At 38.5% G+C, this 21534-nt stretch overlaps 1 protein-coding gene across 4 annotated transcripts in view; it reads right to left on the bottom strand.

The window, feature by feature from the left end:
* LOC133608019 (scavenger receptor cysteine-rich domain-containing group B protein) overlaps window positions 1-21534 on the bottom strand; it is a 60956-nt gene that overhangs the window by 11998 nt on the left and 27424 nt on the right. For all 4 annotated transcript variants that reach the window (XM_061963139.2, XM_061963143.2, XM_061963140.1 and 1 more), the window contains 4 exons: window positions 20667-20978; window positions 13062-13142; window positions 7905-7961; window positions 7527-7841 (listed from right to left, as the gene is read on the bottom strand). In XM_061963139.2, the coding sequence (XP_061819123.1) occupies window positions 7527-7841; window positions 7905-7961; window positions 13062-13142; window positions 20667-20978 (765 nt within the window). The remainder of the gene's footprint in view (window positions 1-7526; window positions 7842-7904; window positions 7962-13061; window positions 13143-20666; window positions 20979-21534) is intronic.

Raw genomic sequence — 21534 nt, 5'->3', positions numbered from 1 at the left:
ACACCACTTGCTTTTTGGGGAAACAGGAGCTTGCATTTTGTGGCAATTATCTCAATTGAGAAAGAGAGACTTTTAAAACTCAAAGAAAAAGAGAAAAAGGAGGACTTCTACAACAAAGTCATAGAGATCTTCGTCCAGAAGGAAAGGCGAATGGACTTCATTTACAAGTAAAGGTACGATTTACTGTCTAGTGCAAGGGTCCCCAAACTCCGGCCCGCCAGCGTCCAAAATCCGGCCTGCGGGAAGTCCCAAGTTAAAAAAAATAAATAAATGTTATAATTTATTTATTTTTGTATTATTATTTTTTTTAAATCTGTCCTTTCTCATCCATTTTCAACCGCTTGTTACTCTCGGTGTCTCCTAGCCGCTCAGGTATATCATATTGTCTAAATATGTATTTTCCCATCGATAACGTGACGTCACTGCGCTCGCGCCGCAGTGTCAGGCGTGCATGCAGCAAGAACGCGCTCTTTCAGTCAATTAGTGCGCGAGGAATATATACATATATACAGTATATCTATATATATACAGCCCGGCAAATTCCTCAATCTGATTGACAAACACTTTCCCAAAGACAACATCCTAAGAAAAGTATTCAACAAGAACAACATTAAATTGAGCTACAGCTGCATGAACAATATACGACAAATCATCTCAAACCACAACAAAACAATTGCAAATGAGCCGTCGACCCTCAGACAGAGCGACTCCAAAACCAACAAAGGATGTAATTGTCGAAAGAAACCTGATTGCCCTCTCAACGGGGGGTGCTTACAAACATCAGTTGTCTACCAATCTAAGGTAATACGCAAGGACATTAACACATCCGACACATATGTAGGATTAACCGAGGGAGGATTCAAAACCAGATGGAACAATCACAAGGCTTCTTTCAGGAACAAAAACCTGCGAAATACCACAGAACTCAGCAAACACATTTGGGACCTCAAAGACAATAATGTTGAATATTCAATAACATGGCAAATTCTTGCACCCAGTACACCTTACAATAGTGGTAATAAAAGATGCAACCTATGCTTGAAAGAGAAACTGTTTATTATTTACCGTCCAGACCTGTCATCCCTCAACAAGCGCAGCGAAATTGTAACAACATGCCGCCATAGACGGAAACACCTCCTAGGTAACACATGAGCCAATCACCACGCCCCTAGGCCAGCCTGTACCCACCCACTCTGTGCCCTATATAAACCATGGTATGCGAATGCTCCCATTAAAATCTCCTGACGATTGAGGGTACCCCCCCTCATGAAACAGGCCTGTAGAGATGAAATAGTCTTGTGATTTTTTTCCCACACATACATATATTGCGCTCTACTACGGTATCGAGCACCATTTTTTGGATAACCTTATTAAGACATATATATATATATATATATATATATATAAAATACGGTGTCAACGTCTCACGATATTATCATGGTATTAAAGCCACAGCACGATATTAATGTGGCATATGTAAAAACCTTAGTATGTAAAATGAGGTGGCAGGCATGTTTAGAATAAGCACATTTAATGTAATTGGACACAAACATAATGCTAAAATGTTATCATCGTATTTATTACTAGAAACATATTATTTTAAATGCAAAGAACTGTGTGGAACAGCCACTGCTTCAAACAAATATAAAAAATTACTTACAGTTGAGTGTATTTCAGTTGACAATGTAAACATCTAGTGTGCAATAGCTTAGTGTTTTTCAACTTTTAGCAGTGTCCTCCACGGTGGACATGTTTTTATTTCAGTTTGAAAAATGCTGTTTCTCACAAAAGTTAACTAATAATTTGGTCCAAAGTTAATAAAGATTTTGGCAAAATTAGATTAATATGTTATTTTTTTGGTAGTTCTGTGTATTTTTTAGGTTTATTGCGTCGTCGGGTGCGTGCTCGAATGCCTCCTGGTTACTAAACACTGTAGGAATGTAGCAGCTAAATGCGTCAAATACAGCCGCAAAATTATACTTTTCACGAAATAAAAGCATGTTTTATTGTAAGTTTATTAGATGGAGTATGTTTAGAACTATAAATAGACGGGCTATTTTGCAAGAAAAATTTATGTCAAAACGACAGCAATTTCATGCATCCGGGCACAGCCGCAAACGTCCTTGGTAACAGTCATGGCGCCTGTTGTTTAGTTGGCCATATTCTCTTTATACATGACTCTGGTCCAGGGTGTCCACTGCTTTCTGCCTGAGTCCTCCTTTAAACTCTCACGACAAAACATCAGATTGAGTATGTAGTAAGTAGTTTTTCAGGTTACTTCTATTTATCGGGGTGTACAATTTTTTTGATGATTTCCCTCCGTGCACTGTGATCAGCTGCAGATGCTGGAGACGATATTGGTGGGCTTAGCTTTGAAGAACGCAGACTTTCTTACTTCCACCACAAAGGTTATGTTTTCGCCAGGGTTTGCTTGTGTGATTGTTAGTAACATAACTCAAACAGATATGGATAGATTTTGATTACATTTTTCATGAAATTGTCACGGCCCGGGCGCACCTCCAAGAGTGCACCTGCGCGCACCACTCCGGCTGCAGCAGACAGCTGCTTTTAATCAGCAATCTGCACACCTGAAGCTGATGAGACCTGCCTTCTTAATTCAGAACGTAGTTTCCTGTTCAGTACAGTAAGCCGACTCATCTAGCTCTATGCACTCTCTCTCTCTCTCTGTGTTTCTCCCCCTCCGTGTTCATTTGTCTCGTGTCCCCTTGTTGCCTTTTAGCCGCATTTCTCCATTCCCGCGTCACAAGCTGTGTGTCTCGTCTCCCTGTATTCCCTCTGGTTCCCCGGCTGCCTCTTGGATCTCCACCTCCCGTCTGGACACGGACTTTTGACGCCTCGCTATTGCCCCCGACTTCCTGCCTGTCTCTGGACCTTCGAGCCCCTCTTGGACTTCCGCCTCTCGCTCAACACTCCTGGTAACACTCCTCAGTTAATCGTTATATATATATATATATATATATATATATATATATGTATATATATATATATATATATGAATGTTGTCTGTCTATCTGTGTTGGCCCTGCGATGAGGTGGCGACTTGTCCAGGGTGTACCCCGCCTTCCGCCCGATTGTAGCTGAGATAGGCTCCAGCGCCCCTCGCGACCCCAAAGGGAATAAGCGGTAGAAAATGGATGGATGGATGGATATTCATATAGCAATATATTTAAAAAAATATTCACATCTGAATCACTACTTCAATCATAATTTTCAAGAATCCATTTTTAAATAAATGTTTTTAGCCATCTCCAAATTTTGGGCCATATTTTACCATTTGAATAATTGAAAAAAGTGTGTAACTGCGCAGATTCTGGCTATGCAGCATTCTCCTCCTTGACTTTAGTCTGTCACTGCGTGCCTTCATCCAAGATGCACACTTTGGGTGTGCATCTTGTATGTGTTCCCTTTCAAATCTCGTCTTGCGCGTATTCTCCCATCGACTTAAGTACTTTTGTTCTTACACGGCTCTGATGCTGGAATAAGTCCAGCGCCCTTGGAAGGTGAAACATTATACTGCACTTGAAGTTTGCAGATGTACACCACACGTAATAAAATCATAAAATAAACTTAAGAAAATGATCAAATCTATTCTGATCACTTTAAAGGTGCTGTTTGCAACATTTACACGGATGCCTAGAGGCCTCAACTTTTGAATGTATTTTACACAGTATATCCGGCCCTCTCACGGCTTCTTCTATGTAATGACATAATTAGGTACGTACGTACCAAATGCACGCGAATTAGCTTCAGGTGTTGTTAGCTAATAATAACAATTTGGACAGCTAGCGTTAGCAGTCATTGAATGTATATTCTATCATAAGTGCATTAGTGTTGACAAGACCGGGTGAGTGACAGCCGTAAACATCAATCATTTTATTCGGGCTGGTAAAAATTGTTTATGACATAACCTTTGTAATTGTGAAAAAAATTGACAATTGCCAAACAAATGTGTTCTATTAAACCACGAATGGTGCCATTACCATTACCTTGGTGTTCTTTGCTTGGAAAAATGTTACTCCGAGGAAGTTGCAAACAACACTTTTAATTGAGACAGCTGCAAACATCCTTAAGATGAGGATAAAAAGACCACAATGCCACTCTTTATTAACTATCAATAATCAAATTCCCATTGTAGTCTCGTGAGTGCGATCACAACGGAAGGGGACCGTGCGTATATCTGCTATGTTTGAACATCCTGGTACTAACAGATGTTTATTACATCTGGACCGTGTTCATTGAACTACATTATGTGACTATTTCATAGAAAATACATGTTAATATAGCGGCTATGAAATGATTCCATTGATTTTTTGACAGACAACTTTCAACTGTCACCCTCTCCTGCGCACCACACACACGCACACACACACACACACACACACACACACACACACACACACACACACACACACACACACACACACACACACACACACACACACACACACACACACAAACACACACACACACACAGACACATACACACACACACCTATGACTTGTCAAGGAATCACCAACATATGTACTTAAATAACATCAGGGTGGTTAAAATAACAAGTAAACAAAGTTTCATCTACAAATTATTATTCACATTGAGCCAGGAAGAAGAAGCTGTTGTAGCAATACATCACCATGACAACACACATCCACATGACAAGCACTGACTGAATTGACACTTTTGTCCATAAGCGGCATAGGGGAATACGAATAAGAGAAACGTGCGTAACTTTAGGCGCTTAAAACAAATCAGAAGTGCAAACGGGAGAACAGGACGCTGTAAAACAATTGTAGGGACACCAATGAAGACTTATAACGACTTGTCATCAGTTCACAATAATATTTAGAAATCACATCACTCATCCATTATTCATTTCCTAACTTTGCCAATGTTCACATGCAAATAACTTTATAACACACGCAGAAATATGTTTTGTCTGCTTGCAGCACCAAATGGTTGAAAGCAGGACTGCAAAGTGTAGTTCAAGCGGTATATTTCTTTTGCAACCTTTGCGTGGCTCCCTAAAGGGCGCTAACAGCCCCTTAAATTTATGATATATTTATGCTCAAAATGGCAAGCCATTTTTGGTATATATTGACCACCTTGTTTAAATGTAGTTATATTTAATTCACAAAATGTATCAAAGTGGCTATCAACATCTTTAAAACAGTATTTTTCTTTGTGCATGTAAAACATTTGAAACCCATTGCTAGACAATATTTATTGTCATCGATGAAGGTTAAATGTTAAGTGTAATTTTTAAGCAGTTCACTTTAAATGAAACTTAAATGACAGCAAAGGATATGGAATTGTTTAAAAATAAACATAAAAAAATTTGAACGAGTTCAAGTTTGGAATATTTTGGAATGATTTATTTTCCATGTGGGGTCAAAAATGAGTCTTTAAAATGAAAAGTTATGGAACATTCATATTCTAGGTATTCCTCATAAAACATGTTTGTGACATGATGCTATTTTTATTGTTTTTTTTAATTAGTTTTTAAAAATTTACAGTTTTTGTATCACCTCCTCACTCTTCCACAAGTGGCGTCAAAAATGACCCCAGGCAGTTCCTATGGAATCTTCTATAGCTGTGTTTCCATTGAAGTCGGCCAGTGCCTGCACCTGGGTTTAGTACTGTTTCCCCAATAGATGTATGGAAGTTGTTCATGTCGGCTCATGTCTGATAATATAATAGAACAGGTGCTGACATGAACAAATACCTACTTACATGTATGTTACTGTGTAAATATTACCTCCTGGGTGGTGAGAGTGCTGACATTGAATTTAATTGAATTATATTTATATAGCGCTTTTTTATAGTGACTCAAAGCGCTTTACATAGTGAAACCCATTAACTAAGTTACATTTAAACCAGTGTGGGTGGCACTGGGAGCAGGTGGGTAAAGTGTCTTTCCCAAGGACACAACTGCAGTGACTAGGATGGCGGAAGTGGGGATCGAACCTGCAACCCTCAAATTGCTGGCACGGCCGCTCCACCAACCGGGGACTGTATTGACAGTCAAAAATGGGGTCATTTTTGACCCCACTTTTGTTAGAGCGGGTACTGATACAAAAAAAATGCAATTTCTTAAAATGTATGAAAAAATTAATACAAATGCAAATGGACTCATGTTACAAGCATGTTTTGTGAGAAATACCTGAAATATGGAAATATTACAAGACTTCGTTTAAGATTTTGAAGAATAGCCATCCTGTTTATTGCAAAAACGCATTGATTTTAATTGGCTTCATTTTTGACCCCACTCGTGGAGGATTGTAGGTGTTAGTAGGTGGAAGAGTGTAAGTGTTGGTAGGTTGTGCATCCAAGGGTTAAAGGGTCCACTGTAAAGGCAAGCAGGTATGACAGTAACAGTTTTGGGGCTGTTTGATCCTCATAAGAACACTTAAAGCAGTTAATACAATTACGCAAGTATTAGTTTCATAGTTGCGATGAGGTGGCGACTTGTCCAGGGTGTACCCCGCCTTCCGCCCGATTGTAGCTGAGATAGGCTCCAGCGCCCCCCGCGACCCCAAAGGGAATAAGCGGTAGAAAATGGATGGATGGATGGATGGATGGATAGTTTCATAGTAACTTGTTCGGCTCTAGTATCAGCAATCATAGATCATTATTGAGGTAGTGATCTAGATTCTAAAGTGTACAATGGAACCCCGATTTACGAACTCAATTGATTCTTGAACAGGGTTGGTAAATCAAATCAAAACGTGTCCCAGCCTCGACAAAAGTCCCTTTTTCAGTTAAGATTTTTATATCAAACAAACACTTTGAGGAGGTGATGAATTAACTGTATCTTAATTAACAAGCTAAAACAACAACAACAAGCTAACCTGTCCTGTACGAGCTGCTCTGCAAACACACACACACACACACACACACACACACACACACACACACACACACACACACACACACACACACACACACACACACACACACACACACACAAAAGTCCCTTTGGAGCCCTTACAAACAATCAAAAGTCACAAAAATCCTTAACTTTAACAACCATATTGCTACAATAATAAACATTTTAAAAAGTAAAATCCACTTAGAGTACTTGGCCAATAAAGCTGATTCTGATTCTAATTAATACCAGCAAAGGTCCTCTTTTGAGCTGCTCCTCACGAGAAGAGAGAAAGGTAGGGGGAGGCCCCTTGTATGTGTGTGGAAGAGCCGCAGCTGAAGAGAGGTATTTCTTCTCTTCCACAAATAAAAACTTGCTGTGGTACGAAACAGGCGTCCTCAATCTCTTCTATACGAGAAAAATGGCTGCCAGTAGGACACAAAACGAATGAATGAAGCGTCCATACTGACAGACAACGTTTTGCGCACAAAGGCATAATTGGAGGATCTAAAAGCTTGTAAACTGAAGTTTGCAAATGCAGGGTTTCGTAAATCAAGCTTCCACTGTACTCACTAGTCACTATTGATTTTAGTCCGATTCAACCCAATAATACAATACATGTAATGAAGTGAAAATACTTACGTTCACATATAACTCCAGCATCCTCATGATGGCCACAGTTGTGCTGACCCAAGCCGGAATGTGTGCACTCGGAAAGGCCTTTCTCGTCGCCGTGACATTCTACGTTGTCGAGCAAGATGGGACCCGTACCATAACCATAGAAGGCCTGAGACTTGGCTTCGATAGCGATGCCACAACCAAGCTGCCGACACACCACGATAGCGTTTGTCATGTCCCAGCCATCGTCACACACTGTTCCCCAGACATTGCTGTACTGTACTTCTACGCGACCCTGGCAGCTGCCGTTTCCGTTCACAACGCGGATAGCCATATAGTCTGCATAGGAAAATATATTTACTGTCACATTTGTAGGCCAACAGTGTTATTAGGGTTATTTACCTTTTTTCATGGCAGTTGAGCTTATACTTTCTGTTGCCGTGACAGCATCACCTGGTGCTGAAGGAAAAGACAATATATGTAAACAAAATTATGATGTTTGACATAGTTGTATGACATTTTTTGGAAGAAATGGTTTTAAACATTGGTCAAGCGGAAAAAGTGCACTTTTTAAAAAAAAAAAAAAAGAAGAAGATCTATTCAAAATTGTATATGCTGATTTGTATTTTTTTTTTTTTTTTTAAAGATTATTAAGTCATGCTCCCATTAAAGGGGATTGATTATGCAAAACCAACTTGCCGTACCTATTGGTACTTGTTTTTGTATATTTGGGATCCCCATAAGTCCCAAAAAAGTGAAAATCAAACCATGGAGGCATGGTGGAGAAATTTATCAATTAATCATGCGCTCTTTCAAACTTGCTCCAATCAAGCCGTTCACAATTTGAGACTTTAGTGATGTTTTTTGCCTTAGTTTAATTCAGCGGATATCCCCATACATGGTAGAGGTTTGCCCAAAGAGCTTTGCACGAGCCCGCCATTGTAGTCCAACAATGTAGTCAATAAGCTCCTTTTTTTATTCTCTTGGTGTGGGGCAGACTGTTTCATACATGCAGATGCATCCTCTACTGTTGCCATTTCTAATACAAAGTAAAGTATAGCTCTAACTTATATCTGTCATCAATCCAGACTCCATATTGAAGTGCTAAAACTGCAACATGGATGACAGGGGGAAAACGCAGTCACAGAGGAGACATGTAAATAACAGTTAACACAACATCATCTGATTATTTCTCTTTAAAAGATGCTGTAGATTCAGCTGATGGTTAACTTTTGGCAAAATCTCTTAAATTTAAGATTTCGACTATAAAAATCATTAGTCAAAGACGACAGCCATTGTTTCCCTAAATTTCCGTGCTGATTTTCCTATTCTGACCTGTTCCTAGTTTGGTTTCTATGATTTACATTAACTTTAATTGATGTTCTTATGTTGCGTTACGATTGTTATGGACAAGTACGGAACCATCGGGTACCATCAACATAATTTTTACAAATTATGACCAAGATCTGAACTTGTGGTGCCGAGTTATTAACGTTTCGTGTTTTATGGCTAGCCATCAGATCAATGTTTGCCGCCATGTCACGCTCACATGTTGTCACAAGCAACAGTAACAATTTATCCTCACCCATCAGTTTAGTATCGGTCTCTGATCACCTAAAGTGCAGAAAGTACAGTTAGATTGGTAATGGTGTGGGGCAGTATTTGCCGCCAGGCCCCGCCCTCTACAAATAGGTATGAACAGGTACTGACCCATCGGGCACTTCAGGGTGTCATCATCATCATTTCTACTAGTAAGGATCAAGGTCTGAGTTTGTGGAGCTTTGTTTTTAACGTTTTGTGTAAAACTGCCAAAAGCCATCTGAGCCAAGTTTGGCGCCAGGACGTGCCCGCATGTCATGGCGTAGGCAAAATCTGTTCTTTATCATCACCTCAATGTGTAGTACCTGTAATTTTAACCGCGACTCAATCGGTGAAAGTCCCTCGGAGGAGTCCGTTAAAGTACGACCCCATTTTTTCATTAAAAAATGGCAAAAAACCATCGGAGCCAAGTTTGGTGCGACGCCCACATCTTTTAGGCAAAAATTATTCGCAATTTATCATCGTCATATGTAGTGTCTGTAATTTAAACCACGACTCATTTGGTCAAAGTCTCTTGGAGAAGTTCGTTAAAGTAGAACCCCTTTTTCTTGCCGATAAATGGCCGATGGAAACCAAATTGGCCAACTTCCTGTTCATTTTCAGGTATGGCTGTGTCAATAAAAATATTTGCAATGTCCCTGTAAAGTCTGAGGTGAACTATTTAAGTATTAACCTATCAAAAAACAACAACGTAACTCTCAGAAAACAAACATAGAAAATAATGTTAAAGAATGCCAAACAAAGCTAAATTTATGGCAGCAAAAATATTTGTCATACTCGGACGTATTTACCTAACCAAAATGGAAAGTTTATCCTGATGTATTTATCTTGTTTATTCTCATTTCATACATACTAGAATAATAAAAAACATAAACCTACTCAACTTTAATTTAATTTGGAGAAATAACACTCATTATTTAAGAAGGGGCAACATGGTGAATTAATATAAAGATGGAGGACTAAAAGTTTGGGATTTTGATTGTTTAAATCAGTGGTTTTCAAACATTTTTCACCAAGTACCACCTCAGAAAGAACTTTGCTCTCCAAGTACCACCATAATATTCAACATTAAAATACAGTAACATTGTAGGCCTACATGTTCATTAAAACAAGGCACAGGTTTTATTTAGCAAGTATATTTAATATTTTTCTGCCACTGTAACATTACACACAACAGTAAACAGTACAGTAACACTGTGTTTGAATATAAGAAAATAAAACACTGTACTTTATTAATTTGTATTCATTATTTGGCATACCACTAGATAAGAGCCCACACACACATACCACAGTTTGAGACTCACTGATTTAAATGGTACCCTGAAATTGAACTGATTAAAATCATGGATTAAAAATTGTGATTCCTTCTGGTACTGCATACACCAAATAATATTTGATAAATTTGTAGAATTGAAGTCCCATGATGTGCAACTTTCAAATATAGAAGCTTACTGTTCAGATCAGACTTTCATAAGCAGATGTATCTTATTGGAAGATGAAGTACACACATAACTTGTCCCCTCATCACATTCCGATATGGAAGAAGTTTCCGGTAAATTTCCGGAAACTTTCCGGAAATTTACCACGGGAAGTTAAGCTCGGGAAGTTTGGAAATTTTGACCATTTTTTGATCATTCAAAGTTGGACACCGTCCATCTTATTCTGTAGAATAAGATGAGAAGCTTGTAAAACACTAATACAATGCCACACACAGATATAAACAGTCAGTAAACAATTGGAGTAGTCTTTAAAAATACTTTACTGATGGACAAATGAATAGAAATAGGCTAGGTGAATAAATGAACACTCAATCAGCATGCTAAATCAAACTATAACCTACATTCTTGTGTGACAACAGAATGGTTAGCAGAACAGAAGGCAGAGGAAACTACACGTTTTGATTTAGTATTTGCTAGTTGAACTTTCAAGATCACAATTTAGGTAAATTCGGATCGCTAACGTTGTTAGCATAAATGAATGGGATTTAACACAGAAGAAATTAGCATCACGGCTAACGGAGAAATATTTTCGGTTCATTATGAGACTGTGGTGGTACATAAACCTAGCTAGCTAGCGATATTGGCCCCAAAATCATTTAACAAGTACAGGAACAGCTAGCTGTATTGAGTGGAAGTCTGCTGGAGTAGCCTACAGTCATACAGTAACAAGCAATTACACCTCTATTAAACTTAAATACCATAGATCAAATATATTTACCCCAGTAATATCAACAAAGCTTACCTGACTGGATGAAGTCATTGGGCTCAAATACTAGTGTGGCCTCAATAGCCCTGCTGTAGTGTGTAGCATGCTGGGAATTATCTGTGCATGTGATGGAATAATGCTCTGCACATGTGATGGAGGAATTCACCGTGCATTAAATCATGTTGTTTTAGCTAATAATCATGCTGCAAGATCTAGCATGTTGCATTAAATGTTTATTCCCATTAATTTCCCATTAATTCCCGTTAATTCCCATATATTCCCGTTAATTCCCATGGAAAGTTTCCAACTTTTAATATTCTCGGAATTTTACAACCCTAATTATGACGGCTGCATGTAGAAAAGTATTTGGTCAACTGTAGATATCATGGATGCACAAAGAAACTTGCTTAATTATGAGCAACACATTTCGCTTTCATCCACCACTTTCTGTATTGAAACAATCGTACAAAGCATTGCCGAAACAAATCTTATTTCTGCTTAAAAATAGTTTGCCGCACTGCCCTTTATTTCTTCCAAAACTAATCTCACACAACATTTCATTAATTCACTACACTTTCATTAGATCATGTTTTACAGTACATTTTAATCCAGGCAAACAAAACAATAATATGTTTACTAAATTTGATGAAGACACCATTTTAAAAATAAAAACATTATATTTATTTCTTCCATTACCAGCCAAGGTGAAAGAAAGTCACAAACCAAAAACAATATTCATCCATATTTTTGGTTTAGTAAATACGTCAAAGTTTTGGCAAATCTCTTTGTTGTCATACATTTAGCTTAGTTTGGCATTCTTTAATTGTATTTTCTGTCTTTGTTTTCTGAGAGCTTTTTTTTTTTTTTTTTGATAGGTTAATTTCTAAATATTTCACCTCCGACTTTACAGAGACATGGCAAATATTTTCTTTCGCACATTCATAGAAAGGAAACAACTCTCTTTTATTTAAGGTCAAGCAAAGTCCTGTATTTATTAGATCATTTTTTAATCTTTTCAAAAGCAGTTGGAATTTGTTCTTCATTTTTTAGGTAAAGAGTTGTTTCATCTGCTGATTGGCAATTATTTTCTTGCCAGCAGGTTCAAATATGGTGATAAGGGACACCCTTGAGAAATGCTCACCTTGATTAGGAAACTGGGGTTGTGCCTGAGAGAATTAAGACTTATTATTTATTGTATACTCCTACTGTCTGTAGTGAAGCATGTTTAGCTATTCCTTGCCCTGCGCTTCAGTGTTTGTAGCTTCATCTTTATCATTAGTTTTAAAGCCAAAATGTGTCCATTCTTCCTCTTTTGTCCCCACGTGTCTGCTTGTAAGTACTGCGTGCATGTGTGTTGCCTATAATGCGCATTTTCTCGTTTCACCAGCAATGTCACAACGTGATAATGGTGCACTGTCATGTCCAGAAAAAATACTGTTTTCCTTCATAAGCAGTATAGTATTTATTAGTACTTTATTATTACCAGTAGACCGTACAACCCTCATAGATATGCATAGTCGTCCCTCCCACCAGAACAAATGTTTTAGTCCAATATTAATAAAAAAAATAATCATTCTCTTGAAATAACAGCTTAATAATACTGTACTGTATGAAAAGTGCTGACTACATCCGTGTTAGTACATTGTAGCTTTTTTAATCTGATTATAGAAAATTTAAAGTGCAACAATCGAATTAAACTACCATCAAATCATTATTTCCCTCATTGTATGTTCTGACATTGACCAATAAACAAACCTTCAGTTTTTAGGGTTGACCAGATGGACTCCTGGCTTCCAGTGGAAGGGTAAATTGCAGCCACAGTGGTGGTTTCTCTACCTGAATAACAGATGAGAAATGAGACTTGCTCAGAAAATATCCAAGAAAAACTTGCAAAGTAAACGACCAATGCTTCTATAGTCCAATAAAATTTGTATATTATAATCTGAGCCACTCATGTCAGAAACATTGTATGCGGTTGTTTAGGGCCACAACTTCAAGTTTTTATTCATTCATTTCGTTAGGAAACAATCAATTTTATTGTTTAGAGGGGACCTATTATGCAAAACCATCTTTTCCTAACTGTTGGTACATGTTTTTGTGTAGTTGGGATCTGCATAAATCCCAATAATTTGAAATCAAACTATGGAGGCATGGCAGAGATATTTACAAAACAAGCTTGCCTTCTTTCATACTTCCTTCAAACGAGCCGTTTGTAGTTTGCAGTACCTGGGATGTTTTTTCAAGTTTGACTCGAGCAGACATCTCCATATATGGTAGAAATGACCAGAATATCTGTGCGCGAGTCCGCCATTATAGTTCACAGATGGATCTTGTTGTGGGGCAGACTGGATCGTACATGTCATTTCTAATACAAAGTAGCATATAGAACGCATTTGGAAGCGCAAAACACTACAACATGGCTGGCAGGGAAAAGACGCAGTGAAAGTGAAGGCATGTAAATAAGAACACCCACTAAACAGCGCATCCTGAAAAGACGGTCAGAAAGATGGTCTGTAAAATATAATCTATGCAAATTACATGTTATGTAGACCACAAGGAAGTGTTTTATTTGTAAACATGATATGACCAGGGCCGTAACTCGGATTTGAAAAATACCAATGTCAAAAATTAGTTGTCCAAAAGGAACTTTGAAATTCTGAAATCAAGGGTATCCCAGTAACATAAACATTATATTACCTTGAGCAACACAATGAATTTCCAGAATAACAAAAGCTTTAATTAGGCTATAACTATGTATCGCTCATCTAACATCTATGATAATCAGCATGATTTTGTAACAGTCCACTTTCTTATTAATATCCTGAAGTTTAGCATATTAAACAATTTTAACATCATTAAAACATAAATATGAAAAACATACCAAATTCTTAACCACGACCAGGGTTCAAAGACAAAATCGTCTGCTTTGCACTGCAAGTACTAATGACGCAACCACCGGAAATGATGGGGGAAATGGTTTTCTTCGCATTTTAATCAGGATCACAGCGTGACCGGGACAACACGTTTGGGTAAAATATGATATGAAGCGCTTTGTCATTAAATAATTTACATTTTTAGTGCTGTTCTGCAATTAGGGCGGTGTGGCACCTGACCGACACAACGACAGCATTATACCGACAGCGTTTCACATCAATTTCATTCTGGTGAAAGCAACATTAGTTACATGAGTATGATTTAATGTTAAAGTTATGTGGACAGCACATTTTGGATCGGATAATGTTTAAAGTAAAAGTTAACTTATTTACGTTAGGTTGTTGGAATTGTAGCAGGCTGTGCATGACCAAAGATTGTATATTAAGAGAAGATTATCTACCGCATGGTGATGTACAGCGCACACGATGTCCTACACAAAGTACATTTACAGTCAGTCACATCATCATCCTTTTGTCACCTAAGAAATACCGAGGACATGACCTTGGTGTCCTCAATGGTAGTTACGGCAATGGATATGGCCCCTTAAAGTTCAACAATATGGTTGTTAAAAATGGAGGTTAATTTGTGTCTTTATTACAAAAGCTTTTTTTTTTTACACTGAATTTATGTAACCACATTTTTTGCATTTGAATTTTGTGAACTGAATTTTTTTTACAACAAATTATGCTGACAATTTCATTGTAAAAAAAATCACTGTTTCAAAATTAAGTGTATAAAAATGTTGTGTAAAAAACAATCAGTGCTGAAAAATTCAGTGTCGAAAAATGTGTTGCTTCAAAAAGTCACGTGACAGGTCTTGCAAAACAGCACAAAAAAGGGATTTAACTGGACTACCTTGGCATAATACACTATAATTAATGTAATGTCTGCTGAATGTTTTCAAACTACACTAATTATTCCAATTAGGAAATGGATGGATGGATGTGTTACAATCTGCACTTTTGAGTGACATACAAAGCTTTGCTTCATGCAGACCAGGTACGAACAGAGTGGGGCAGAGTGGGTGAGGCTTGTATGCGGAGCAGCTAGTGTCAGACATAGGCATATTTCTACAGCAGAACAGTGATATTATATCAAATATGTGGATGTTTGGCAACACTAAATTGGCCTAGTGTGTGAATGTGAGTGTGAATGTTGTCTGTCTATCTGTGTTGGCCCTGTGATACGGTGGCGACTTGTCCAGGGTGTACACCGCCTTCCGCCCGAATGCAGCTGAGATAGGCTACAGCACCCCCGCGACCCCGAACAGGACAAGCTGTAGAAAATGGATGGATGGATGTTTTCCTTTGGTGTTTAGGTTTCGTCGTGTTTGTTGTATCTTTGTTGTTCTTGCTCAATTATAAAAGATGTTGATCAAGGAGGTGGTCTGTAGTTAAGGAGCAATGTTCATATATTGTCAATATTGTTTTATTGTACATTTCCCATAATGTGGATAAACAAGTTGCCTATGTTGAAGCTTTTATCATATACTGTATATCTGGTGGATGACACTGAAAGACTTCCAAAGTTTGCAAGTAAATAGATATGATACAAAATAGTATCAATCTCACTGAGATTCCCTAGCCATTTTGAGAGATAAAAAGCTAGCCAGCCACGTGATCGCATGACACAGAGGTAGGAACCGTAGATACTTTTCCCACCAACAACAATGGAAATCATGCAGACTTTGAGTATCGACAGGCTTTGCCAAGAGCGTCCGAGTGGACGCCCGCAGGCTGGGAAGGAATCCAGGACTATGCAGCAGACCCCGCAAGTTACCGGAGTAAACCCCAAGAAGCCCACAACACACAGGGCCAAAAGAAACTCTGCCTCCGAAGTAAGTGTCGTGGATTGTGGATCTGTGGGGGTTATCAACTGCCTTTGGCTGTGGGCTTGCGGGCTCGTGCGTTGTACGCTGGCTGTGTGGTCCTGTGGGCAGAAGCAGTCGGGACCCAGAGACCTGCGGTGACTCCCGGGAGCGACCAAGAGGCGGGGCGAGACGGGACGCGTACGGCCACGTAGGTCCCACCGGAGACTGGTGAGGAGAGTGGGCGTACTCAATAGTTCTACGCGGAACTACAGCAGCCTTGCGTGTAAGTATGACGTCAGCCCTGAGAGTGTCTCCGTGTTTTTAGATTATTTTATCCCCGTGGCCTGCCTCCGATTTAATTTGTGTGCAGGAGGACGTCGTGGAAGTTAGTGGAGCCAGGACACTGACCACGCCTGTCGTGGCTGTACCCTCACCTATATTATTGTTTACCAATTGGTATTTTTAGTGTTATCAACTTGACTGTTTTTTACATTTGTATTGTAATAAATTGTAAATGAGCATCATTATCTTTCCTTATTTTGGGACGGTTGCTCTCACTACATTGGGTTCTTAATATTTATATTCGTTTTTAGCAAAATGTTATTAGATTTTAATATTCCACCACTCGGGTCCATCACATTTGTACCACATGAAGTAAATGTAGTTTACACTACAGTGACATTATTATAAACGTACAACAATACATGGTTTATGACTGATTTACTGCGACAAAAATTCATCAGAAGTGCTAAGAACGAATATAATAGAAGTGGACATCATTTTTTTTTACATCCATAGCAGCCATCTTTGAAACCAACTCGGGGGTGGTAAGAATGCTGCGACTTTCTGAGTTGGAAATCAGACCAGGAGGGGAGTTTCAGTAGTAATTCTGACTACAAACTCCAAAATTCTGACTTCCCAGTACAAATGGAACGCTTGCACGTACTCGTTCGCATCAACTTCCGCCTTATTAACAAATAGGGAAAGGGGGGTGATGTATGCCATAAAGCTAGTCAGCATATTTGTACTTTTTTTGTGTGGCAGGGTTCCTGCCACCCTCCTAAAAGTTGCTAAGTGCCAGGGAAATGGATACAGACCCCATCAGGCCATGACAGAGGTGTCATTCATCTAGTTGTACGTCCATAGAGCATCACACAAGTTATGAAAAACATTTATGAATGTTAAAAAGTTATTTAATGTTGCTTTAATATTATAAATCCCACATTCTATATTTTTAAGTATGTTCTGACTGTCATAATTCAGTAAAAACTAAAGTTCATTCCTTTTTTTAGATGGTCTGTTTAGTTTTTTACAAAAAAAAATACTCAGAATAAACATAAAAATACAGAATATGACATTTGCAATATTGACTATGAACAATAAAACACAGAATATTTTTTTTTTAAATGAACGTTACTCCTCTACTTCCTAGACCAACTCCTTAATCGACATCTTTTATAATCAAGCAAGAGCAACAACGATGCAACAAACAAGGTGGAAAATAATGGCAAAAGGGATAAAAAACATCCACTTATTTGATATATTAAAACTTTTCTGCAGAACTTTGTTGTAGAAATCTGCCTCTGTCTGACACCCGCGTTTGCCCCGCCCACTCTGACCCGTACCTCGTCTGCATGAAGCAGTGCTTCCTATGGTCACTATAGTAACCCTAATGTCACTCAAAAGTGCAGATTTTAACCATTGGAATCATTTCTATTGTTTGGAAACATCCAGCATGCCACATTGAAGTGTTTATTATGGTGTATTATGCCAAGGTAGCCCAGTTAACTGTCATGTTTATGCTGTTTTGCACGACACATGTCACGTGACTTCAAACTTGACACCTCATTGGTTGGTTGGTTCTGAGACAGATCAATTGCTTCAGCCTTAATTTACCGGAAATGAGTCTTGCTTTTGAAGCAGAACATTTTTCAGCAATTAATTTTTTTACATAGAATTTTTGTACTCTGATTTTTTTTTTTACATTGACTTTATATACACTGGATTTTTATATGCTGAATATTTTTGCACTGAATTTTTGTACACTAATTTTTTATACATTTAATTTTTGAACACTGAATTTGTTTTCAATGAAATTGTCCCCATAATTTGATGTAAAAAAAATAATTTACAAAATTCAAATGCAAAATAAATTCGTTACATCAATTCTGTGTCCAAAACAAATTGACCTCCATAATTTAAATCCAATTAGGAATGTATAACACTAACTAAACCCCCTGTTTCATTCCTCATGTTTAAAGATGTGTTATGTCACCAGCTCAAGATAAATTATATCACCTGTTTAAAAAATACATTTAGAAACTAAACTTTGTACTCTTTTATACAGGTCGAATGGCAGGAGCCCACCCACTGAAGGAAGTTGTCGCCGTGCGGAGATTAAACAGGTGAGCAAGACCATAAGAGCAACACCACCCTTAAAACATGGCGTTTCTCTGTGGGTGTGTATATCCTGAAGGTCAGAATCAGACAGAGTTTCAATAAACACTACAGCCCTCAAAGCTTCTACCTAATTGTAACAAACAGCAGCTGTAAGTTTCACATTTGCATCTCATCGCAGTCAAGAACCCTTGATTAGAGCTTGAAACAGAGGCATTGATAGATTTTAAAGACAGGGGAGGCTTAATCCCCATAAAATGCAATTAGCTAAATTTTACCTTGCACTAGGAAGTAAAGGAACATTTGAAATATTTTTAATCATATTCAACTGAATAATGACAGGTACATCATTATTAAAAACTTGTAAAACTTTTTTTTTTTTCTTTTTTTTTTACAACACCCAAAACCAGTGAAGTTATTAGCATGTTGTGTAATTTGTAAATAAATACAGAATACAATGATTTGCAAATCCTTTTCAACTTATATTCAATTGAATAGACTGCAAAGACAAGATATTTAATGTTTGAACTGAGAAACTTAATTTATTTTTTTGCAAATAATTATTAACTTAGAATTTAATGGCAGCAACACATTGCAAAAAAGTTGGCATAGTGGTATTTTTACCACTGTGTTACATGGCCTTTCCTTTCCAATTTTTTAAGCTTTTCAGGTGGAATTCTTTCCCATTCTTGCTTGATGTACAGCTTAAGTTGTTCAACAGTCCGGGATCTCAGTTGTGGTATTTTAGGCTTCATTTTGTGTCACACATTCTCAATGGGAGGTAGGTCTGGACTACAGGCAGGCCAGTCTAGTACCCGCACTCTTTTGCTATGAAGCCACGTTGTTGTAACACGTGGCTTGGCATTGTCTTGCTGAAATAAGCAGGGGTGTCCATGATAACGTTGCTTGGATGGCAACATATATTACTCCAAAACCTTTCAGTATTAATGGTGCCTTCACAGATGTGTAAGTTACCCATGCCTTGGGCACTAATACACTCTCATACCATCACAGATGCTGGCTTTCGAACTTTGCGCCTATAACAATCCGGATGGTTCTTTTCCTCTTTGTTCTGGAGGACACAACGTCCACAGTTTCCAAAAACAATTTGAAATGTGGACTCGTCAGACCACAGAACACTTTTCCACTTTGCATCAGTCCATCTTAGATGAGCTCTGGCCGAGTGAGCCGGCGGCGTTTCTGGGTGTTGTTGATAAATGGATTTCGCTTTGCATAGTAGAGTTTTAACTTGCACTTACAGATGTAACGACGAACTGTAGTTACTGACAGTGGTTTTCTGAAGTGTTCCTGAGCCCATGTGGTGATATCCTTTACACACTGATGTTGCTTTTTGATGCTGTACCCCCTGAGGTCCGTAATATCAGCGCTTACGTGCAGTGATTTCTCCAGATTCTCTGAATCTTTTGATGATATTTCGGAGCGTAGATGGGGAAATCCCTAAACTCCTTGCAATAGCTCATTGAGAAATGCTGTTCTTAAACTGTTTGACAATTTGCTTACGCATTTGTTCACAAAGTGGTGACCCTTGCCCTATCTTTGTTTGTGAATGACTGAGCATTTCATGGAAGTTGCTTTTATACCCAAGCATGGCACCCACCTGTTCCCAATTAGCCTGTTCTCCTGTGGGATGTTCCAAATAAGTGTTTGATGAGCATTCCTCAACTTTCTCAGTCTTTTTTGCCACTTGTGCCAGCTTTTTTGAAACATGTTGCGGGCATCAAATTCCAAATTAGCTAATATTTGCAAAAAAATAACAACGTTTTCCAGTTCGAACGTTAAGTATCTTGGCTTTGCAGTCTATTCAATTCAATATAGGTTGAAAAGGATTAGTAAATCTTTGTATTCTGTTTTTATTTACGATTTACACAACGTGCCAACTTCACTGGTTTTGGGGTTTGTACCAGAACATACAAATACGTTTAGTATTCACTAGCCGGATGTTTTGTTTTGTAAAAACATACAAACAAACAAAAATAACTAACTAAACAAAACAACACCAAATAATTTATGTCAATTGAAAGTCTTATAGATACATTATAAAGTGTAAAATCCCCATTGCGGTACAATATGAATCTTTATAAAATAATTCACATCTCTTTACAATTGTGCTCCATATTTCTCAGTTTTTACTGCAGAGACTAGTAAATCGAAAACCGCACAGTAATTGAAAGCACATTTTAAGAGCCAGCGTAATGTACCTGAGCAGGTGATCCCAGCGTCTTCATGATGGCCACAGTTGTGGTTGCCCCATCCAAGGCTGGCACATTTTGTCAGTTGTGGTTCATTTCCCTGACAATTGATATTGTCCAGAAGAATGTGGCCAGTGCCGTAGCCAAAGTAAGAGTTTGTATGAGCTGAAATAACGTGGCCACAGCCTATCTGCCGGCACACAACCTCAGCCTCTCTCACGTCCCAATCGTCATCACACACTGTCCCCCACCTGCCCTGATGGTAGATCTCCACCCGGCCCTGACACAAGTCCATTCCATCCACCAGACGGACCATGCCATCTAAAGAGAGAACATATTTATTAAGCGGAATACAGTCTTGTCAGGAAACGTGTATGACAATGTCAATTTGGGGTGGGCAGTTAAAAAAATATATCGATAGTATCGAAAGGTCATTTCAGTATTGAATTTATGTAATGAGGTTGAAAGGTTGTTTTCTTATTCATATTGTAACATTATTAAGATAGTTGTATCTACATCCATCCATCCATTTAAAGTTAAAGTACCAATGATTGTCACACACACACTAGGTGTGGTGATATTTGTCCTCTGCATTTGATCCATCCCCTTGTTCACCCCCTGGGAGGTGAGGGGAGCAGTGGGCAGCAGCTGTGCCGCGCCCGGTAATAATTTTTGGTGATTTAACCCCCAATTCCAACCCTTGATGCGGAGTGCCAAGCAGGGAGGTAGTGGGTCCCATTTTTATAGTCTTTGGTATGACTCGGCCGGGGTTGGAACTCACAACCTACCGATCTCAGGGCGGACACTCTAACCATTTTCTACCGCTTGTCCCTTTTATTTTCCTTGGACACAGGAATATTTTAGGGGCAAAAAACCC

Source organism: Nerophis lumbriciformis, linkage group LG09, assembly GCF_033978685.3.
Source record: "Nerophis lumbriciformis linkage group LG09, RoL_Nlum_v2.1, whole genome shotgun sequence".
Classification (NCBI taxonomy): domain Eukaryota; kingdom Metazoa; phylum Chordata; class Actinopteri; order Syngnathiformes; family Syngnathidae; genus Nerophis; species Nerophis lumbriciformis.
Note: the sequence above shows the minus strand (reverse complement) of the source record. Positions and strands in the feature narration are given on the sequence as shown.